A 22,500-nucleotide genomic window follows, 5' to 3' on the forward strand; every position below is an offset into this window, starting at 1 on the left:
CAGAAATACAGACACAAACACACACTGACATACACACACACATACACAGAAATACACGCACACCTAGAACATGGAACAATACAGCGCAGAACAGGCCCTTCAGCCCTTGATGTCACCGACCTGTGAACAATACTGAGCTCGTCCCCCTGCACTATCCCAAACTCATCCACGTGCTTATCTAAGGATTGTTTAAATCTCCCTAATGTGGCTGAGTTGACTACATTAGCAGGTAGGGCATTCCACCCCCTTACCACTCTTTGAGTAAAGAGCCTGCCTCTGGCATCTGTCTTAAATCGATCACCCCTCAATTTGTAGTTATGCCCCCTCGTACACGCTGACATCATCATCCTAGGAAAAAGACTTTCACTGTCTACCCTCTCTAATCCTCTGATCATCTTGTATGTCTCTATCAAATCCCCTCTTAGCCGCCTTCTTGCCAATGAGAACAGGTTCAAGTCTCTCAGCCTTTCCTTGTAAGACCTTCCCTCCAGACCAGGCAACATCCTGGTAAATCTCCTCTGCACCTTTTCCAATGCTTCCACATCCTTCCCGAAATATGGGGACCAGCACTGTACACAATATTCCAAGTGTGGCCTCACCAGCATTTTGTATAGTTGCAGCATGATATTACGGCTCTGGAACTCAATCCCTCTACGAATGAAACCTAACACACCGTATGCCTTCTTAACAGCACTATCCACCTGGGGGGCAACTTTCAGGGATCTATGTACATGGGACTCCAAGATCCCTCTGCACATCCACACTACCAAGAATCTTTCCATTGACCCAGTAATCTGCCTTCCTGTTATTGTTCCCAAAGTGCATCACTTCACATTTAGTTTCATTGAACTCCATTTGCCATCCCTCAGCCCAATTCTGCAATTTATCCAAGTCCCTCTGCAACCTGTAACATTCTTCCACACTGTCCACTACTCCACCAACTTTAGCGTCGTCTGCAAACCCATTCACCTATGCCTGCGTCTAAGTCATTTATAAAAATGACAGAGGAGTGGTCCCAAAACAGACCCTTGTGGCACACCACTAGTAACTGGACTCCAGGCTGAATATTTTCCATCAACCACCACTCGCTGCCACCTTTCAGAAAACCAGTTTCTAATCCAAACTGTTAAATCACCCTCAATCCCATGCCTCTGCATTTTCTCCAACAGCCTACCATGTGGAACCTTATCAAAGGCTTTACTGAAGTCCATGTATACCACATCAACTGCCCTACCCTCACCTACATGCTTGGTCACCTTCTCAAAAAACTCAATGAGGTTTGTGAGACTTGACCTGCCCTTGATGAAACCATGTTGACTATCTGAAATTAAATTGTTGCTTGCTCGATGATTATAAATCTTATCTCTTCGAATCCTTTCAAAACCTTTCCTAAAACAGAAGTAAGGCTCACTAATCTATAATTACCTGGGTCATCTCTGCTGCCCTTCTTGAACAATGGCACATTTGTAATCCTCCAGTCCTCTGGTACTAAACCTGTAGACAATGACGACTCAAAGATCACAGCCAAAGGCTCTGCTATTCTCCTCCCTAGCTTCCCAGAGAATCCTCCGATAAATCCCATCAGGTCCAGGGGACTTGTCTACTTTCACTCCTAGAATTGATAACACCTCTTCATAACTAACCTCGATCTTTTGTAGTCTAATATCTCGTATCTCATTCTTCTCCTCTACAATATTCTCCTTTTCCTGAGTGAAAACCAATGAGAAATGTTTACTTAGCACCTCTCCGACCTCCACAGGGTCCACACAGAATTTCCCACTTCTGTCTTTGATTGGCCCTATTCCTACCCTAATCATCCTTTTATTCCTCACATATCTATAGAAAGCTTTAGGGTTCTCCTTTATTCTGTTTGCTAAAGACTACTCGTGTCCTCTCTTTGCTCTTCTTAACTCTCTCTTTAAATCCTTCCGAGCTGATCTGTAACTCTCCATCGCCTCATCTGAACCGCCTTGCCTCATCAACGCATAACAAGAGATGCAATTTCTGTAGTAAACCACGGTTCCCTTGCCTTATCACGTCCTCCCTGCCTGACAGGGACATACTTATCAAGGACACGCAATATCTGTTCCTTAAACCAGCTCCACATTTCCATTGTCTGCATCCCTGCATTTTGCCACCCGATTCTATGCATCCTAATTCGTGTCTAATCGCATTATAATTGCCTTTGCTCCATTGATAACTCTTGACCTGTGGCATGTACCTATCCCTTTCCATCGCTAAACTAAATGTAATTGAATTATGGTCACTCTCTCCAAAGTGCTCACCTACAACTAAACCAAACACCTGGCCTGGTTCATTCCCAAGCACCAGATCCAGTGTGGCCTCCCCTCTTGTCGGCCCTTCGACATACTGTGTCAGGAAACCCTCCTGTACACATTGGGCAAAAAGTGATCCATCTGACGTACTAGAGTTATAGCATTTCCAGTCAATGTTGGGGAAGTTAAAGTCCCCCATAATGACCACCCTGTTCCTTTCACTCCTACCCAGAATCATTTTCCAAATCCTCTCCTCCACCTCCCTGGAACTCTCCTGGGAGATACCCCAAGCAGTGTGACCTCTCCTCTCCTGTTTCTAACTTCAGCCCACCCTACCTCAGTAGATGAGTCCTCATCAAACGTTCTTTCAGCTACCGTTATACTATCCTTGACTAACAAGGCCGCACCTCCCCCTCTTTTACCACCTTGCCTGTTCTTAATGAAAGATCTAAACCCTGGAACCTGCAACATCCGTTCCTCACCCTGCTGTATCCATGTCTCCGAAATGGCCACAACATCGAAGTCCCAGGTACCTATCCATGCTGCAAACTCACCTACCTTATTTCGGATACTTCTGGTGTAGAGGTAGACACACTTCAAACCAGCTTGCTGTCTGCCAGCACATTCCTGTGACCCTGAAATCCTGTCCCTGTCCTTCCTACTCTCATCGTCCTGTGCACTGCAACTACATCTCCGGTTCCCGTCCCCCTGCTGAGCTAGTTTAAACCCACCCAAATAGCACCAGTAAATTTCCCACCCAGATATTCCCACACTCACTCACATACACAGAAATACACTCACTCACATACACAGAAATACACACACTCACATACACAGAAATACACTCACTCACATACACAGAAATACACTCACTCACATACACAGAAATACACACACACACACATGCACAGAAATACACTCACTCACATACACAGAAATACACACACACACACATGCACAGAAATACACTCACTCACATACACAGAAATACACACACACGTGCACAGAAATACACACACTCACATACACAGAAATACACCCACTCACATACACAGAAATACACACACACACACATGCACAGAAATACACTCACTCACATACACAGAAATACACACACACACACATGCACAGAAACACACACACTCACATACACAGAAATACACACACACGTGCACAGAAATACACACACTCACATACACAGAAATACACCCACTCACATACACAGAAATACACACACACACACATGCACAGAAATACACTCACTCACATACACAGAAATACACTCACTCACATACACAGAAATACACACACACACACGCACAGAAATACACTCACTCACATACACAGAAATACACACACACACACATGCACAGAAATACACACACTCACATATACAGAAATACACACACACACGTGCACAGAAATACACACACTCACATACACAGAAATACACACACACACATGCACAGAAATACACTCACTCACATACACAGAAATACACTCACTCACATACACAGAAATACACACACACATGCACAGAAATACACTCACTCACATACACAGAAATACACACACACACACATGCACAGAAATACACTCACTCACATACACAGAAATACACACACACACACATGCACAGAAACACACACACTCACATACACAGAAATACACACACACACGTGCACAGAAATACACACACTCACATACACAGAAATACACTCACTCACATACACAGAAATACACACACACACATGCACAGAAATACACTCACTCACATACACAGAAATACACTCACTCACATACACAGAAATACACTCACTCACATACACAGAAATACACACACACACATGCACAGAAATACACTCACTCACATACACAGAAATACACTCACTCACATACACAGAAATACACTCACTCACATACACAGAAATACACACACACACATGCACAGAAATACACTCACTCACATACACAGAAATACACTCACTCACATACACAGAAATACACACACTCACATATACAGAAATACACACACACACGTGCACAGAAATACACACACTCACATACACAGAAATACACTCACTCACATACACAGAAATACACACACACACACATGCACAGAAATACACTCACTCACATACACAGAAATACACACACACACACATGCACAGAAATACACACACTCACATACACAGAAATACACACACACACGTGCACAGAAATACACACACTCACATACACAGAAATACACTCACTCACATACACAGAAATACACACACACACACATGCACAGAAATACACTCACTCACATACACAGAAATACACACACACACATGCACAGAAATACACACACTCACATACACAGAAATACACACACACACGTGCACAGAAATACACACACTCACATACACAGAAATACACACACACACACGTGCACAGAAATACACACACACACACACATGCACAGAAATACACACACACACACGTGCACAGAAATACACACACACACACATGCACAGAAATACACACACTCACATACACAGAAATACACACACACACACGTGCACAGAAATACACACACACACACATGCACAGAAATACACACACTCACATACACAGAAATACACACACACGTGCACAGAAATGCACACACACACATACACAGAAATACACACACACACGCATGTGCGCACAGAAATGCACACACACACTCTCACATGCACACTCACATACACAGAAATACACACATATACACACTCACTCACATACACAGAAATACAGTCACACTCACATACACAGAAGAACACACACATACACACACCCACATACACAGAAATACATGCACTCACATACACAGAAATACACACACACATACACTCACATACACAGAAATACACACACTCACACTCACATACACAGAAATGCACACACACAGAAATATAATCACACTCACACACAGAAATACACACACTCAAATGCACACTCACACATACACAGAAATACACACACACGTGCACAGAAATGCACACTCACACATACACAGAAATACACACACACGTGCACAGAAATGCACACACACACATACACAGAAATACACACACACACGCATGTGCGCACAGAAATGCACACACACACTCTCACATGCACACTCACATACACAGAAATACACACATATACACACTCACTCACATACACAGAAATACAGTCACACTCACATACACAGAAGAACACACACATACACACACTCACACACACAGAAATACATGCACTCACATACACAGAAATACACACACACATACACTCACATACACAGAAATACACACACTCACACTCACATACATAGAAATGCACACACACAGAGAAATATAATCACACTCACACACAGAAATACACACACTCACACACACAGAAATGCACACTCACACATACACAGAAATACACACACACAGAAATACACACACACACACACAGAAATGCACACTCACACATACACAGAAATACACACACACAGAAATACACACACACACTCACACACACAGAAATACACACACACTCACAAACACAGAAATGCACACACACACGCACATACACAGAAATACACACTCACACACAGAAATCCACACACTCACATACACAGAAATGCACACTCACACACAGAAATACAATCAATCTCACATACACAGAAATACACACGTTCACATACACAGAAATGCACCCACACACTCACGTACACAGAAATACACACATTCACACACACAGAAATACACACACAGGAATACACACATACCCACATACACAGAAATACAATCACACTCTCACACACAGAAATACAAACACTCACATACACAGAAATACAATCACACTCAATCACACAGAAATACACACACACACACAGAAATACACATAAATACACACTCACACTCACAGAAATACAATCACACACACTCACACAGAAATACAATCACACACACAGAAATACACACTCACACATACACAGAAATACACACACTCACATAAACAGAAATACACACACACACAGAAATACACACACACACTCACATACACAGAAATACACACACACACTCACATACACAGAAATACACACACACACTCACATACACAGAAATACACTCACACTCACATACACAGAAATACACACACACACACTCACACACATAAATACACACACACACTCACATACACAGAAATACAATCACTCACAAACACAGAAATACACTCACACTCACATACACAGAACTACACGCACACACACTCACACACATAAATACACACACACACTCTCATACAGAAATACAGACACATACACATACACAGAAATACACACACGCACATACACAGAAATGCACACACACACATACACAGAAATACACACACACTCACATACACAGAAATACAATCACACTCACGTACACAGAAATACACTCACATACACAGAAATACACACACTCACTCACATACACAGAAATACACACACACGCACACTCACATACACAGAAATATAATCACACTCACACACACAGAAATATACGCACTCACATACACATAAATACACACACACACTCACATACACATAAATACACACACTTACATACACATAAATACACACACACTCACATACACAGAAATACACACACTCACTCACATACACAGATATACACACACACACTCACATACACAGAAATATAATCACACTCACACACACAGAAATACACACACTCACATACACATAAATACACACACACACACACATACACATAAATACACACACACACACACTCACACACACAGAAATACACACACTCACATACACATAAATACACACACACACACTCACATACACAGAAATACACACACACACTCACATACACAGAAATACACACACACACTCATACACAGAAATACAATCACACACATTCACATACACAGAAATACACACACACACTCACATACACAGAAATACACACCACACTCACACACTCACATACACAGAAATACACACACACTCACATACTCACATACACAGAAATACACACAATCACTCACATACACAGAAATACACACACACACTCACACTCACACACACAGAAATACAATCATACACACACTCTCACTTACACAGAAATACACACACACACACTCATACACAGAAATACACACACACTCACATACACAGAAATACAATCACACTCACATACACAGAAATACACACACACTCTCACATACACAGAAATACACACACACTCATACACAGAAATACAATCACACTCACACACACAGAGATACACACACACTCACATACACAGAAATACACACACACACTCACATACACAGAAATACACACACATATACACAGAAATATACACACACACTCACATACACAGAAATACACACACATACACATACACAGAAATACACACACTCACACACACAGAGATACACACACACTCACATACACAGAAATACACACACTCATATACACAGAAATACACACACATATACACAGAAATATACACACACACTCACATACACAGAAATACACACACATACACATACACAGAAATACACACACTCACACACACAGAAATACACACACACACATACACAGAAATGCACACACACTCACACACACACAGAAATACACACACTCACATACACAGAAATGCACACACACACAGAAATACTATCACACTCACATACACAGAAATACACACACTCACATACACAGGAATGCACACCCACCCACATACACAGAAATACAATCACACTCACACACGCTCACACACACAGAGAAATACACACACACTCACATACACAGAAATACTTACACACACAGACATACACACACACTCACACACACACAGAAATACAATCACACTCACATACACAGAAATACAAACACACACAGAAATACAATCAACTCACACACAGAAATACACACACTCGCACACAGAAATATAATCTCACACACACACTCACAGAAATACACTCACACTCACATACACAGAAATACACACACACACTCACATACACAGAAATACACACACACACTCACATACACAGAAATACACTCACTCACATACACAGAAATACACACACACACTCACATACACAGAAATACACTCACACTTACATACACAGAAATACAATCACACTCACATACACAGAAATACACACATACACTCACATACACAGAAATATACTCACACTCACATACACAGAAATGCACACACACACAGAAATATAATCACACTCACACACAGAAATACACACATACACAGAAATGCACACTCACACATACACAGAAATACACACACACAGAAATACACACACACTCACACACACAGAAATGCACACTCACACATACACAGAAATACACACACACACAGAAATACACACACACTCACATACACAGAAATGTACACACACACTCACACACACAGAAATACACACACACTCACATACACAGAAATGTACACACACACTCACACACACAGAGATACACACACACTCACATACACAGAAATACACACACTCATATACACAGAAATACACACACATATACACAGAAATACACACACACACTCACATACACAGAAATACACACACATACACATACACAGAAATACACACACACACTCACATACACAGAAATACTTACACACACAGACATACACACACACACACACACAGAAATACAATCACACTCACATACACAGAAATGCACACACACACACAGAAATACAATCAGCTCACACACAGAAATACACACACTCGCACACAGAAATATAATCTCACACACACACTCACAGAAATACACTCACACTCACATACACAGAAATACACACACACACTCACATACACAGAAATACACACACACACTCACATACACAGAAATACACTCACTCACATACACAAAAATACACACACACACTCACATACACAGAAATACACTCACACTCACATACACAGAAATACAATCACACTCACATACACAGAAATACACACACACACTCACATACACAGAAATACGCTCACACTCACATACGCAGAAATACACTCACACTCACATACACAGAAATACATACACACACTCACATACACAGAAATATACACACACTCACATACACAGAAATACACACACATATACACAGAAATATACACACACACTCACACTCACATACACAGAAATGCACACACACACAGAAATATAATCACACTCACACACAGAAATACACACACACACAGAAATGCACACTCACACATACACAGAAATACACACACACAGAAATACACACACACTCACACACACAGAAATGCACACTCACACATACACAGAAATACACACACACAGAAATACACACACACTCACATACACAGATATGTACACACACACTCACATACACAGAAATACACACACACTCACATACACAGAAATACACACACACACACACATACACAGAAATACACACACATATACACAGAAATATACACACACACTCACATACACAGAAATACACACACTCACATACACAGAAATGCACACACACTCACACACACAGAAATACACACACTCACACACACGCACACAGAGAAATACACACACACTCACATACACAGAAATACTTACATGCACAGACATACACACACACACTCACACACACAGAAATACAATCACACTCACATACACAGAAATATACACACTCACACTCACATACACAGAAATACACACACTCACATACACAGAAATACACACACACACTCACATACACAGAAATACGCTCACACTCACATACGCAGAAATACACTCACACTCACATACACAGAAATACATACACACACTCACATACACAGAAATACACACACACTCACATACACAGAAATACACACTCACACTCACATAGACAGAAATACACTCACACTCACACAGAAATACACACTCACACTCACATACACAGAAATACTTACATGCACAGACATACACACACACACTCACACACACAGAAATACAATCACACTCACATACACAGAAATATACACACTCACACTCACATACACAGAAATACACACACTCACATACACAGAAATACACACACACACTCACATACACAGAAATACGCTCACACTCACATACGCAGAAATACACTCACACTCACATACACAGAAATACATACACACACTCACATACACAGAAATACACACACACTCACATACACAGAAATACACACTCACACTCACATAGACAGAAATACACTCACACTCACACAGAAATACACACTCACACTCACATACACAGAAATACACACACTCACTTACACAGAAATACACACACACACTCACATACACAGAAATACACTCACACTCACATACACAGAAATACACACACACTCACATACACAGAAATGCACACACACACCCACATACACAGAAATACACACACTCACACTCACATTGACAGAAATACACACACTCACACAGAAATACACACACACACACAGAAATACAATCACACTCACGCACACAGAGAAATACACACACACACAGACATACACACACACTCACACACACACAGAAATACATTCACACTCACATACACAGAAATGCACACACACACAGAAATACAAACACTCACATACACAGAAATGCACACACACAGAAATACACACACTCACATACACAGAAATGCACACAATCACAAACAGAAATATAATCACACACACACACACAGAAATACACACACACTCACATACACAGAAATATACACACACAATCACACAGAAATACACACTCGCATACACAGAAATACACACACACAATCACACAGAAATACACACACATACACACGTGCGTGCACACAGAAATACACACACAAACTCACTCACATAAACAGAAATACACACACACTCACATACACAGAAATACACACCACACTCACACACTCACATAAACAGAAATACACACACACTCACATACTCACATTCACAGAGAAACACACACACACTCACATACACAGAAATACACACACACACTCACATACACAGAAATACAATCATACACACACACATACTCACATACACAGAAATACACACACACACTCACATACACAGAAATACACTCACACTCACATACACAGAAATACACACACACACTCACATACACAGAAATACACACACACTCACATACACAGAAATACACACACACACTCACATACACAGAAATACACACACTTACATACACAGAAATACACACACACACTCACATGCACAGAAATACACACACTCACATACACAGAAATACACTCACACTCACATACACAGAAATACACACACACACTCACATACACAGAAATACATACACACTCACATACACAGAAATACACTCACACTCACATACACAGAAATACACACACACACTCACATACACAGAAATACATTCACACTCACATACACAGAAATACACACACTTACATACACAGAAATACACACACACTCACATGCACAGAAATACACACACACACTCACATACACAGAAATGCACACACACACACACACCCACATACACAGAAATGCACACAATCACAAACAGAAATATAATCACACTCACACACACACAGAAATACACACACTCACATACACAGAAATATACACACACAATCACACAGAAATACACACACACTCACATACACAGAAATATACACACACAATCACACAGAAATACACACACACACACTCGCATACACAGAAATACACACACACAATCACACAGAAATACACACACATACACATGTGCGTGCACACAGAAATACACACACAAACTCACTCACATAAACAGAAATACACACACTCACATACACAGAAATACACACACACACTCACATACACAGAAATACACACACACTCACATACACAGAAATACAATCACACTCACATACACAGAAATACACACACTTACATACACAGAAATACACACACACACTCACATGCACAGAAATACACACACACACTCACATACACAGAAATGCACACACACACACCCACATACACAGAAATACACACACTCACACTCACATTGACAGAAATACACACACTCACACACACAGAAATACACACACACTCACATACAAGGAAATACACACACATACACACATACACAGAAATACAATCACAGTCACACACAGAAATACACCCACCCACATACACAGAAATTCACACATACACAGAAATACAATCACACTCACACATACTCACGCACACAGAGAAATACACACACTCACATACACAGAAATACTCACACACAGACATACACACACACTCACACACACACAGAAATACAATCACACTCACATACACAGAAATGCACACACACACAGAAATACAATCACACTCACAAACACAAATACACACACTCACACACACAGAAATGCACACACTCACACACAGAAATATAATCACACTCACACACACACAGAAATACACACACACTCACATACACAGAAATACACACATAGACACACAGAAATACACACACACAATCACACAGAAATACACACACACACTCGCATACACAGAAATACACACACACAATCACACAGAAATACACAGAAATACACACACATAGACATATACACGTGTGTGCACACAGAAATACACACACAAACTCTCTCACATACACAGAAATACACACACACACACATAAACAGAAATACACACACACTCACATACTCACATTCACAGAAAAACACACACACACTCACATACACAGAAATACACACACTCACAGAAATACACACACACACACACAGAAATACAATCATACACACACACATACTCAGATACACAGAAATACACACACACACTCACATACACAGAAATACACACACACTCACATACACAGAAATACAATCAAACACACACAGAAATACACACACACTCACACTCACATACACAGAAATACAATCAAACACACACAGTAATACACACACACACACTCACATACACAGAAATACACACGCTCACACTTACTCGCATATGCAGAAATACGCACACATACACATACACGTGCTCACAGAAATACACACACACATTCACATACACAGAAATACACCGACACAGAAATACACACACACACACTCACACACACAGAAATACACACACACATTCACACACACAGAAATACACACACACACACTCACACACTCGCATACACAGAAATACACACACACATTCACATACACAGAAATACACACACACACACTCACACACTCACATACACAGAAATACACTCACACACTCGCATACACAGAAATACACACACACACAGAAATACACACACACACACACAAATACATACACCCACATACACAGAAATACACACACACTCACATAAACAGAAATACAATCACACTCACACACACAGAAATACACTCACGCTCACACACAGAGAAATACACACATTCATATACACAGAAATACAATCACACACACACTCACACACACAGAAATACCCACACTCACATACACAGAAATACAATCACATACACACTCACATACACAGAAATAATCACACTCACACTCACACTCACATACACAGACACACACAGACAGACACACACACACAGGAACACATACTCACACACATAATTACAGATAGACACACGTGTGTTCACACACACTCACACATGCACTTACACACACATGCACACCCTGATATGCACACACACTCACATATAGACATAACACACACACACCGACAGAGACACACGCAGGCACACACACACATAAACTCACACACACGTACACACCCTGTCACACTTACACACACAGACACACATAAGCTTAACAAGCACACACTCGCACACAGTGACACACACACACTCAGACACACATAAACCTACCCACAGACACACAGCCACATGACAAACAGACATATGCAGACACACCCACAGAGGGCTCCTTCCCTGTGGTCTGTAACTCGGGAACTCTCGGTAGCTGTGTCTGTACCTGAGAACACTTCCTTTGGTGTGTACATTCTAGGCTGTGCCCGGGCTGAGCACACTGACCCTGCTGCCGCTCTCTCAATGTCCTGAATCCAGCGGTACCTACGGTTAAGAACAGGTCGTTTCAGAGAGAACACTTCTCAAACTCCGACCCGCGAGGGACAGCGAGTGCTCTACAGCCCCACCAAGGTCAGCGATTCAAACCCCAGGCTCTCCATCACTGCTGGCTTCCGTGGTACTGTCCCAATCTCTGAGCTAGCAGAGCCAGGTTCAAATGCACACTGGTCCAGCGTATTTCTGATTAGGAAAATATCTCCAAACGACTTGGGAGGGGTGGGGGTGCTGAGCTACAGGGAGAGGCTGAATAGACTGGGGCTGTTTTCCCCGGAGCGTCGGAGGCTGAGGGGTCATAGGGTCATAGTCATAGAGATGTACCCTTCAGTCCAACCCGTCCATGCTGACCAGATATCCCAACCCAATCTAGTCCCACCTGCCAGCACCCGGCCCATATCCCTCCAAACCCTTCCTATTCATATACCCATCCAGATGCCTCTTAAATGTTGCAATTGAACCAGCCTCCACCACTTCCTCTGGCAGCTCATTCCATACACGTACCACCCTCTGCGTGAAAAAGTTGCCCCTTAGGTGTCTTTTATATCTTTCCCCTCTCACCCTAAACCTATGCCCTCTAGTTCTGGACTCCCCTACCCCAGGGAAAAGACTTTGTCGATTTATCCTATCCATGCCCCTCATAATTTTGTAAACCTCTATAAGGTCACCCCTCAGCCTCCGACGCTCCAGGGAAAACAGCCCCAGCCTGTTCAGCCTCTCCCTGTAGCTCAAACCCTCCGACCCTGGCAACATCCTTGTAAATCTTTTCTGAACCCTTTCAGGTTTCACAACATCTTTCCGATAGGAAGGAGACCAGAATTGCCCGCAATATTCCAACAGTGGCCTAACCAATGTCCTGTACAGCCGCAACATGACCTCCCAACTCCTGTACTGAAAATGTGTTGCTGGAAAAGCACAGCAGGTCAGGCAGCATCCAGGGAACAGGAGAATCGACGTTTCGGGCATAAGCCCTTCTTCAGCCCTGAAGAAGGGCTTATGCCCGAAACGTCGATTCTCCTGTTCCCTGGATGCTGCCTGACCTGCTGCGCTTTTCCAGCAACACATTTTCAGCTCTGATCTCCAGCATCTGCAGACCTCACTTTCTCCTCCCAACTCCTGTACTCAATACTCTGACCAATAAAGGAAAGCATACCAAACGCCTTCTTCACTATCCTATCTACCTGCAACTCCACTTTCAAGGAGCTATGAACCTGCACTCCAAGGTCTCTTTGTTCAGCAACACTCCCTAGGACCTTACCATTAAGTGTATAAGTCCTGCTAAGATTTGCTTTCCCAAAATGGAGCACCTCGCATTTATCTGAATTAAACTCCATCTGCCACTTCTCAGCCCATTGGCCCGTCTGGTCTAGATCCTGTTGTAATCTGAGGTAACCCTCTTCGCTGTCCACTACACCCTCCAATTTTGGTGTCATCTGCAAACTTACTAACTGTACCTCTTATGCTCGCATCCAAATCATTTATGTAAATGACAAAAAGTAGAGGGCCCAGCACCGATCCTTGTGGCACTCCACTGGTCACAGGCCTCCAGTCTGAAAAACAACCCTCCACCACCACCCTCTGTCTTCTACCTTTGAGCCAGTTCTGTATCCAAATGACTAGTTCGCCCTGTATTCCATGAGATCTAACCTTGCTAACCAGTCTCCCATGGGGAACCTTGTCGAACACCTTACTGAAGTCCATATAAATCACATCTACTGCTCTGCCCTCATCAATCTTCTTTGTTACTTCTTCAAAAAACTTAAATCAAGTTTGTGAGACATGATTTCCCACACACAAAGCCATGTTGACTATCCCGAATCAGTCCTTGCCTTTCCAAATACATGTACATCCTGTCCCTCAGGATTCCCTCCAACCAATTACCCATCACTGATGACCCCACTGATAAAATCATGTGGGGCATGGATGAGATAAATATACAAGGTTTTTTACTGGGGTGGGGGAGTCCAGAACTAGAGAGGTACAGACTCATAGAGCTCAGCACAGGAACAGACCCTTCGGCCCAACTCATCCGTGCTGACCAGATATCCCAACCTAATCCCATTTGCCAGCACTTGGCCCATATCCCTCCAAACCCTTCCTATTCATGTCCCCATCCAAATGCCTCTTAAATGTTGTCATTGTACCAGCCTCCACCACATCCTCTGGCAGCTCATTCCATACACACACCACCCTCTGCGAGTTAGAGACAGGAAGAGAGAGAGAGTGAGAGAGAGAGAGAGACAGAGAAAGAGAGAGGGGGGAGAGGGAGATGGAGGGATTAGAGAGAGAAAGAAAGAGAGAGAGAGAGAGAGAAATACAGGGACGGAGTAAAAGAGAGAGAGAGACAGACAGAGAAAGAGAGAGGGGGGGGAGAGGGAGAGGGAGGGATTAGAGAAAGAAAGAGAGAGAGAAATACAGGGGGGGGTAAAAGAGAGAGCGAGACAGAAAGACAGAGAGAATGAGAGGGAGGGAAAGAGAAAGGGGGACAGGGAGAAAGGGAGAGAGAGAGAGCGAGAGAGAAAGGGAGGGGAGGGGAGGGGAAAGGGGGGGAGAGCAAAAGGGAGAGAAGGGGGATTAAGGGGGGGGAGAGAGAGAGAGAAAGTGAGAGGGAGAAAGAGGAGAGAGAAAGAGGGAGAAAGAGAGAAAGGGAGAGATAGACAGAGAGAGGGGAAGAGATCGAAAGAGAGAGACAGAGACAGTGAGAGAGAGAGAGAGAGGAAGGGAAGGGGGAGAGAGAGAGGCAAGGGAGAATGAGCTCAGCACAGGCAGGTATTGGACTGAGAGTGAGTTGTGTGGGGTAGAGATGGTCCCAGCAGTGGGGCTGACAGAACGACAGACCCAGTTGAGGGTGGGCACTCACACATCATCCTGTCCCCGGGTCTCCCTGCAGACTCCAGCACGTGGGTCCCAGGCACAGTAGGGGTCTCGGGATAACACACACTCCCCACAGCTGGGGTAGGCTGTGCAGTTGGAAACGGGCACCTCCAGTACCACCATCGATGAGGAGATATACACCACACCCTGAAAAGGAAGACAGAACACATCAGGCAGTGATAGGCACAACGGGAGGGTCTGGGAGGGAGGGACATCGATACAGACCGAGGGGGAGGGAGAGAGGGAGGGAGAGGGAGAGGGACAGGGACACAGATACAGACCGAGGGGGAGGGAGAGGGAGAGGGACACCGATACAGACCGAGGGGGAGGGAGAGAGGGAGGGAGAGGGAGAGGGACAGGGACACAGATACAGACCGAGGGGGAGGGAGAGGGACAGGGACACCGATACAGACCGCGGGGGAGGGAGAGAGGGAGGGAGAGGGAGAGGGACAGGGACACCGATACAGACCGTGGGGGAGGGAGAGAGGGAGAGGGACAGGGACACCGATACAGACCGAGGGGGAGGGAGAGAGGGAGGGAGAGGGAGAGGACAGGGACAATGATACAGACCGAGGGGGAGGGAGAGAGAGGGAGAGGGAGGGAGAGCGACAGGGACACCGATACAGACCGAGGGGGAGGGAGAGGGAGGGAGGGAGAGGGAGAGTGACAGGGACACCGATACAGACCGAGGGGGAGGGAGAGGGAGGGAGGGAGAGGGAGAGTGACAGGGACACCGATACAGACCGAGGGGAGAGAGAGGGAGAGGGACAGGGACACCGATACAGACCGAGGGGGAGGGAGAGAGAGAGAGAGGGAGAGGGACACCGATACAGACCGAGGGGGAGGGAGAGGGAGGGAGAGGGAGGGAGAGGGAGAGCGACAGGGACACCAATACAGACCGAGGGGGAGAGAGAGAGAGGGAGGGAGAGGGAGAGGGACACCGATACAGACCGAGGGGGAGGGAGAGAGAGGGAGGGAGAGTGACAGGGACACCGATACAGACCGAGGGGGAGGGAGAGAGAGGGAGGGAGAGGGACACCGATACAGACCGAGGGGGAGGGAGAGAGAGAGAGAGGGAGAGGGACACCGATACAGACCGAGGGGGAGGGAGAGGGAGGGAGAGGGAGGGAGAGGGAGAGCGACAGGGACACCAATACAGACCGAGGGGGAGAGAGAGAGAGGGAGGGAGAGGGAGAGGGACACCGATACAGACCGAGGGGGAGGGAGAGAGAGGGAGGGAGAGTGACAGGGACACCGATACAGACCGAGGGGGAGGGAGAGAGAGGGAGGGAGAGTGACAGGGACACCGATACAGACCGAGGGGGAGGGAGAGAGAGGGAGAGGGAGGGAGAGGGACACCGATACAGACCGAGGGGGAGGGAGAGAGAGGGAGGGAGAGTGACAGGGACACCGATACAGACCGAGGGGGAGGGAGAGAGAGGGAGAGGGAGGGAGAGGGACACCGATACAGACCGAGGGGGAGAGAGAGAGAGGGGGAGGGAGGGAGAGGGACACCGATACAGACCGAGGGGGAGGGAGAGAGAGGGAGAGGGAGAGCGACAGGGACACCGGTACAGACCGAGGGGGAGGGAGAGAGAGGGAGAGGGAGGGAGAGGGACACCGATACAGACCGAGGGGGAGGGAGAGAGAGGGGGAGGGAGGGAGAGGGACACCGATACAGACCGAGGGGGAGGGAGAGAGAGGGAGAGGGAGAGCGACAGGGACACCGGTACAGACCGAGGGGGAGGGAGAGAGAGGGAGAGGGAGGGAGAGGGACACCGATACAGACCGAGGGGGAGGGAGAGAGGGGGAGGGAGAGGGACACCGATACAGACCAAGGGGGAGAGAGAGAGAGGGGGAGGGAGGGAGAGGGACACCGATACAGACCGAGGGGGAGGGAGAGAGAGGGAGAGGGAGGGAGAGGGAGAGCGACAGGGACACCGATACAGACCGAGGGGGAGGGAGAGAGAGGGAGAGGGAGGGAGAGGGAGAGCGACAGGGACACCGATACAGACCGAGGGGGAGAGAGAGAGAGGGGGAGGGAGGGAGGGAGAGGGAGAGGGAGAGCGATACAGACCGAGGGGGAGAGAGAGAGAGAGGGAGGGAGAGGGAGAGGGAGAGGGACACCGATACAGACCGAGGGGGAGAGAGAGAGAGGGGGAGGGAGGGAGAGGGAGAGCGAGAGCGATACAGACTGAGGGAGAGAGAGAGAGCGGGAGGGAGAGTGACAGGGACACGGATACAGACCGAGGGGGAGGGAGAGAGAGAGAGAGGGAGAGGGACACCGATACAGACCGAGGGGGAGAGAGAGAGAGGGAGGGAGAGTGACAGGGACACCGATACAGACCGAGGGGGAGGGAGAGAGAGAGAGAGAGGGACACCGATACAGACCGAGGGGGAGGGAGAGAGAGAGAGAGGGAGAGGGACACCGATACAGACCGAGTGGGAGGGAGAGAGAGAGAGAGAGGGAGAGGGACACCGATACAGACCGAGGGGGAGGGAGAGAGAGAGAGAGGGAGAGGGACACCGATACAGACCGAGGGGGAGGGAGAGAGAGGGGGAGGGAGGGAGAGGGAGAGGGAGAGCGATACAGACTGAGGGGGAGAGAGATAGAGGGTGGGAGAGGGAGAGGGACAGGGACACCGATACAGACCGAGGGGGAGAGAGAGAGAGGGGGAGGGAGGGAGAGGGAGAGGGAGAGCGATACAAACTGAGGGGGAGGGAGAGAGAGGGAGAGGGAGAGGGGAGGGAGAGGGACAGGGACACCGATACAGACCGAGGGGGAGGGAGAGAGAGAGAGGGAGAGGGAGGGAGAGGGAGAGGGAGAGCGATACAGACTGAGGGGGAGAGAGATAGAGGGTGGGAGAGGGAGAGGGACAGGGACACCGATACAGACCGAGGGGGAGAGAGAGAGAGGGGGAGGGAGGGAGAGGGAGAGGGAGAGCGATACAGACTGAGGGGGAGGGAGAGAGAGGGAGGGAGAGGGAGAGAGAGAGGGAGAGGGACAGGGACACCGATACAGACCGAGGGGGAGGGAGAGAGAGAGAGGGAGAGGGACACCGATACAGACCGAGGGGGAGGGAGAGAGAGGGGGAGGGAGGGAGAGGGAGAGGGAGAGCGATACAGACTGAGGGGGAGAGATATAGAGGGAGGGAGAGGGAGAGGGACAGGGACACCGATACAGACCGAGGCGGAGGGAGAGAGAGAGAGAGGGAGGGAGAGGGAGAGCGACAGGGACACCAATACGGACCGAGTGGGAGAGAGAGAGAGGGAGATGGAGGGAGGGAGACAGGGACACCGATACAGACCGAGGGGGAGAGAGAGGGAGGGAGAGGGAGGGAGGGAGACAGGGACACCGATACAGACCGAGGGGGAGGGAGAGGGTGGGAGGGAGACAGGGACACCGATAACGACCAAGGGGGAGAGAGAGAGAGAGAGATAGGGAGAGGGAGAGTGACAGGGACACCAATACAGACCGAGGGGGAGAGAGGGAGGGAGAGTGAGGGAGGGAGAGGGTCAGGGACACCGATACAGACCGAGGGGAGAGAGGGAGGGAGAGGGAGGGAGGGAGAGGGTCAGGGACACCGATACAGACCGAGGGGAGAGAGGGAGAGAGAGGGAGAGGGAGAGGGACAGGGACACCGATACAGACCGAGGGGGAGGGAGAGAGAGGGAGAGGGACAGGGACATCGATACAGACCGAGGGGGAGGGAGAGGGAGGGAGAGGGAGGGAGAGTGACAGGGACACCGATACAGACCGAGGGGGAGGGAGAGAGAGGGAGGGAGACAGGGACACCGATACAGACCGAGGGGGAGGGAGAGAGAGGGAGGGAGACAGGGACACCGATACAGACCGAGGGGGAGAGAGAGAGAGGGGGAAGGAGGGAGAGGGAGAGGGACACCGATACAGACCGAGGGGGAGGGAGAGAGAGGGAGAGGGAGAGCGACAGGGACACCGGTACAGACCGAGGGGGAGGGAGAGAGAGGGAGAGGGAGGGAGAGGGACACCGATACAGACCGAGGGGGAGGGAGAGAGAGGGAGGGAGAGGGACACCGATACAGACCAAGGGGGAGAGAGAGAGAGGGGGAGGGAGGGAGAGGGACACCGATACAGACCGAGGGGGAGGGAGAGAGAGGGAGAGGGAGGGAGAGGGAGAGCGACAGGGACACCGATACAGACCGAGGGGGAGGGAGAGAGAGGGAGAGGGAGGGAGAGGGAGAGCGACAGGGACACCGATACAGACCGAGGGGGAGAGAGAGAGAGGGGGAGGGAGGGAGGGAGAGGGAGAGGGAGAGCGATACAGACCGAGGGGGAGAGAGAGAGAGAGGGAGGGAGAGGGAGAGGGAGAGGGACACCGATACAGACCGAGGGGGAGAGAGAGAGAGGGGGAGGGAGGGAGAGGGAGAGCGAGAGCGATACAGACTGAGGGAGAGAGAGAGAGCGGGAGGGAGAGTGACAGGGACACGGATACAGACCGAGGGGGAGGGAGAGAGAGAGAGAGGGAGAGGGACACCGATACAGACCGAGGGGGAGAGAGAGAGAGGGAGGGAGAGTGACAGGGACACCGATACAGACCGAGGGGGAGGGAGAGAGAGAGAGAGAGGGACACCGATACAGACCGAGGGGGAGGGAGAGAGAGAGAGAGGGAGAGGGACACCGATACAGACCGAGTGGGAGGGAGAGAGAGAGAGAGAGGGAGAGGGACACCGATACAGACCGAGGGGGAGGGAGAGAGAGAGAGAGGGAGAGGGACACCGATACAGACCGAGGGGGAGGGAGAGAGAGGGGGAGGGAGGGAGAGGGAGAGGGAGAGCGATACAGACTGAGGGGGAGAGAGATAGAGGGTGGGAGAGGGAGAGGGACAGGGACACCGATACAGACCGAGGGGGAGAGAGAGAGAGGGGGAGGGAGGGAGAGGGAGAGGGAGAGCGATACAAACTGAGGGGGAGGGAGAGAGAGGGAGAGGGAGAGGGAGAGGGAGAGGGACAGGGACACCGATACAGACCGAGGGGGAGGGAGAGAGAGAGAGGGAGAGGGAGGGAGAGGGAGAGGGAGAGCGATACAGACTGAGGGGGAGAGAGATAGAGGGTGGGAGAGGGAGAGGGACAGGGACACCGATACAGACCGAGGGGGAGAGAGAGAGAGGGGGAGGGAGGGAGAGGGAGAGGGAGAGCGATACAGACTGAGGGGGAGGGAGAGAGAGGGAGGGAGAGGGAGAGAGAGAG

At 47.4% G+C, this 22,500-nt stretch overlaps 1 protein-coding gene across 3 annotated transcripts in view; it reads right to left on the reverse strand.

The window, feature by feature from the left end:
- Positions 1-22,500, reverse strand: part of LOC122545832 (semaphorin-4B-like) — a 171,533-nt gene that overhangs the window by 6,013 nt on the left and 143,020 nt on the right. For all 3 annotated transcript variants that reach the window (XM_087984982.1, XM_087984983.1, XM_087984981.1), the window contains 2 exons: positions 17,261-17,421; positions 14,294-14,391 (listed from right to left, as the gene is read on the reverse strand). In XM_087984982.1, the coding sequence (XP_087841108.1) occupies positions 14,294-14,391; positions 17,261-17,421 (259 nt within the window). The remainder of the gene's footprint in view (positions 1-14,293; positions 14,392-17,260; positions 17,422-22,500) is intronic.

Source organism: Chiloscyllium plagiosum, unplaced genomic scaffold (genome assembly GCF_037043375.1).
Source record: "Chiloscyllium plagiosum isolate Xiang-an unplaced genomic scaffold, Cpla_swu_hap1 HiC_scaffold_50, whole genome shotgun sequence".
Taxonomy (NCBI): domain Eukaryota; kingdom Metazoa; phylum Chordata; class Chondrichthyes; order Orectolobiformes; family Hemiscylliidae; genus Chiloscyllium; species Chiloscyllium plagiosum.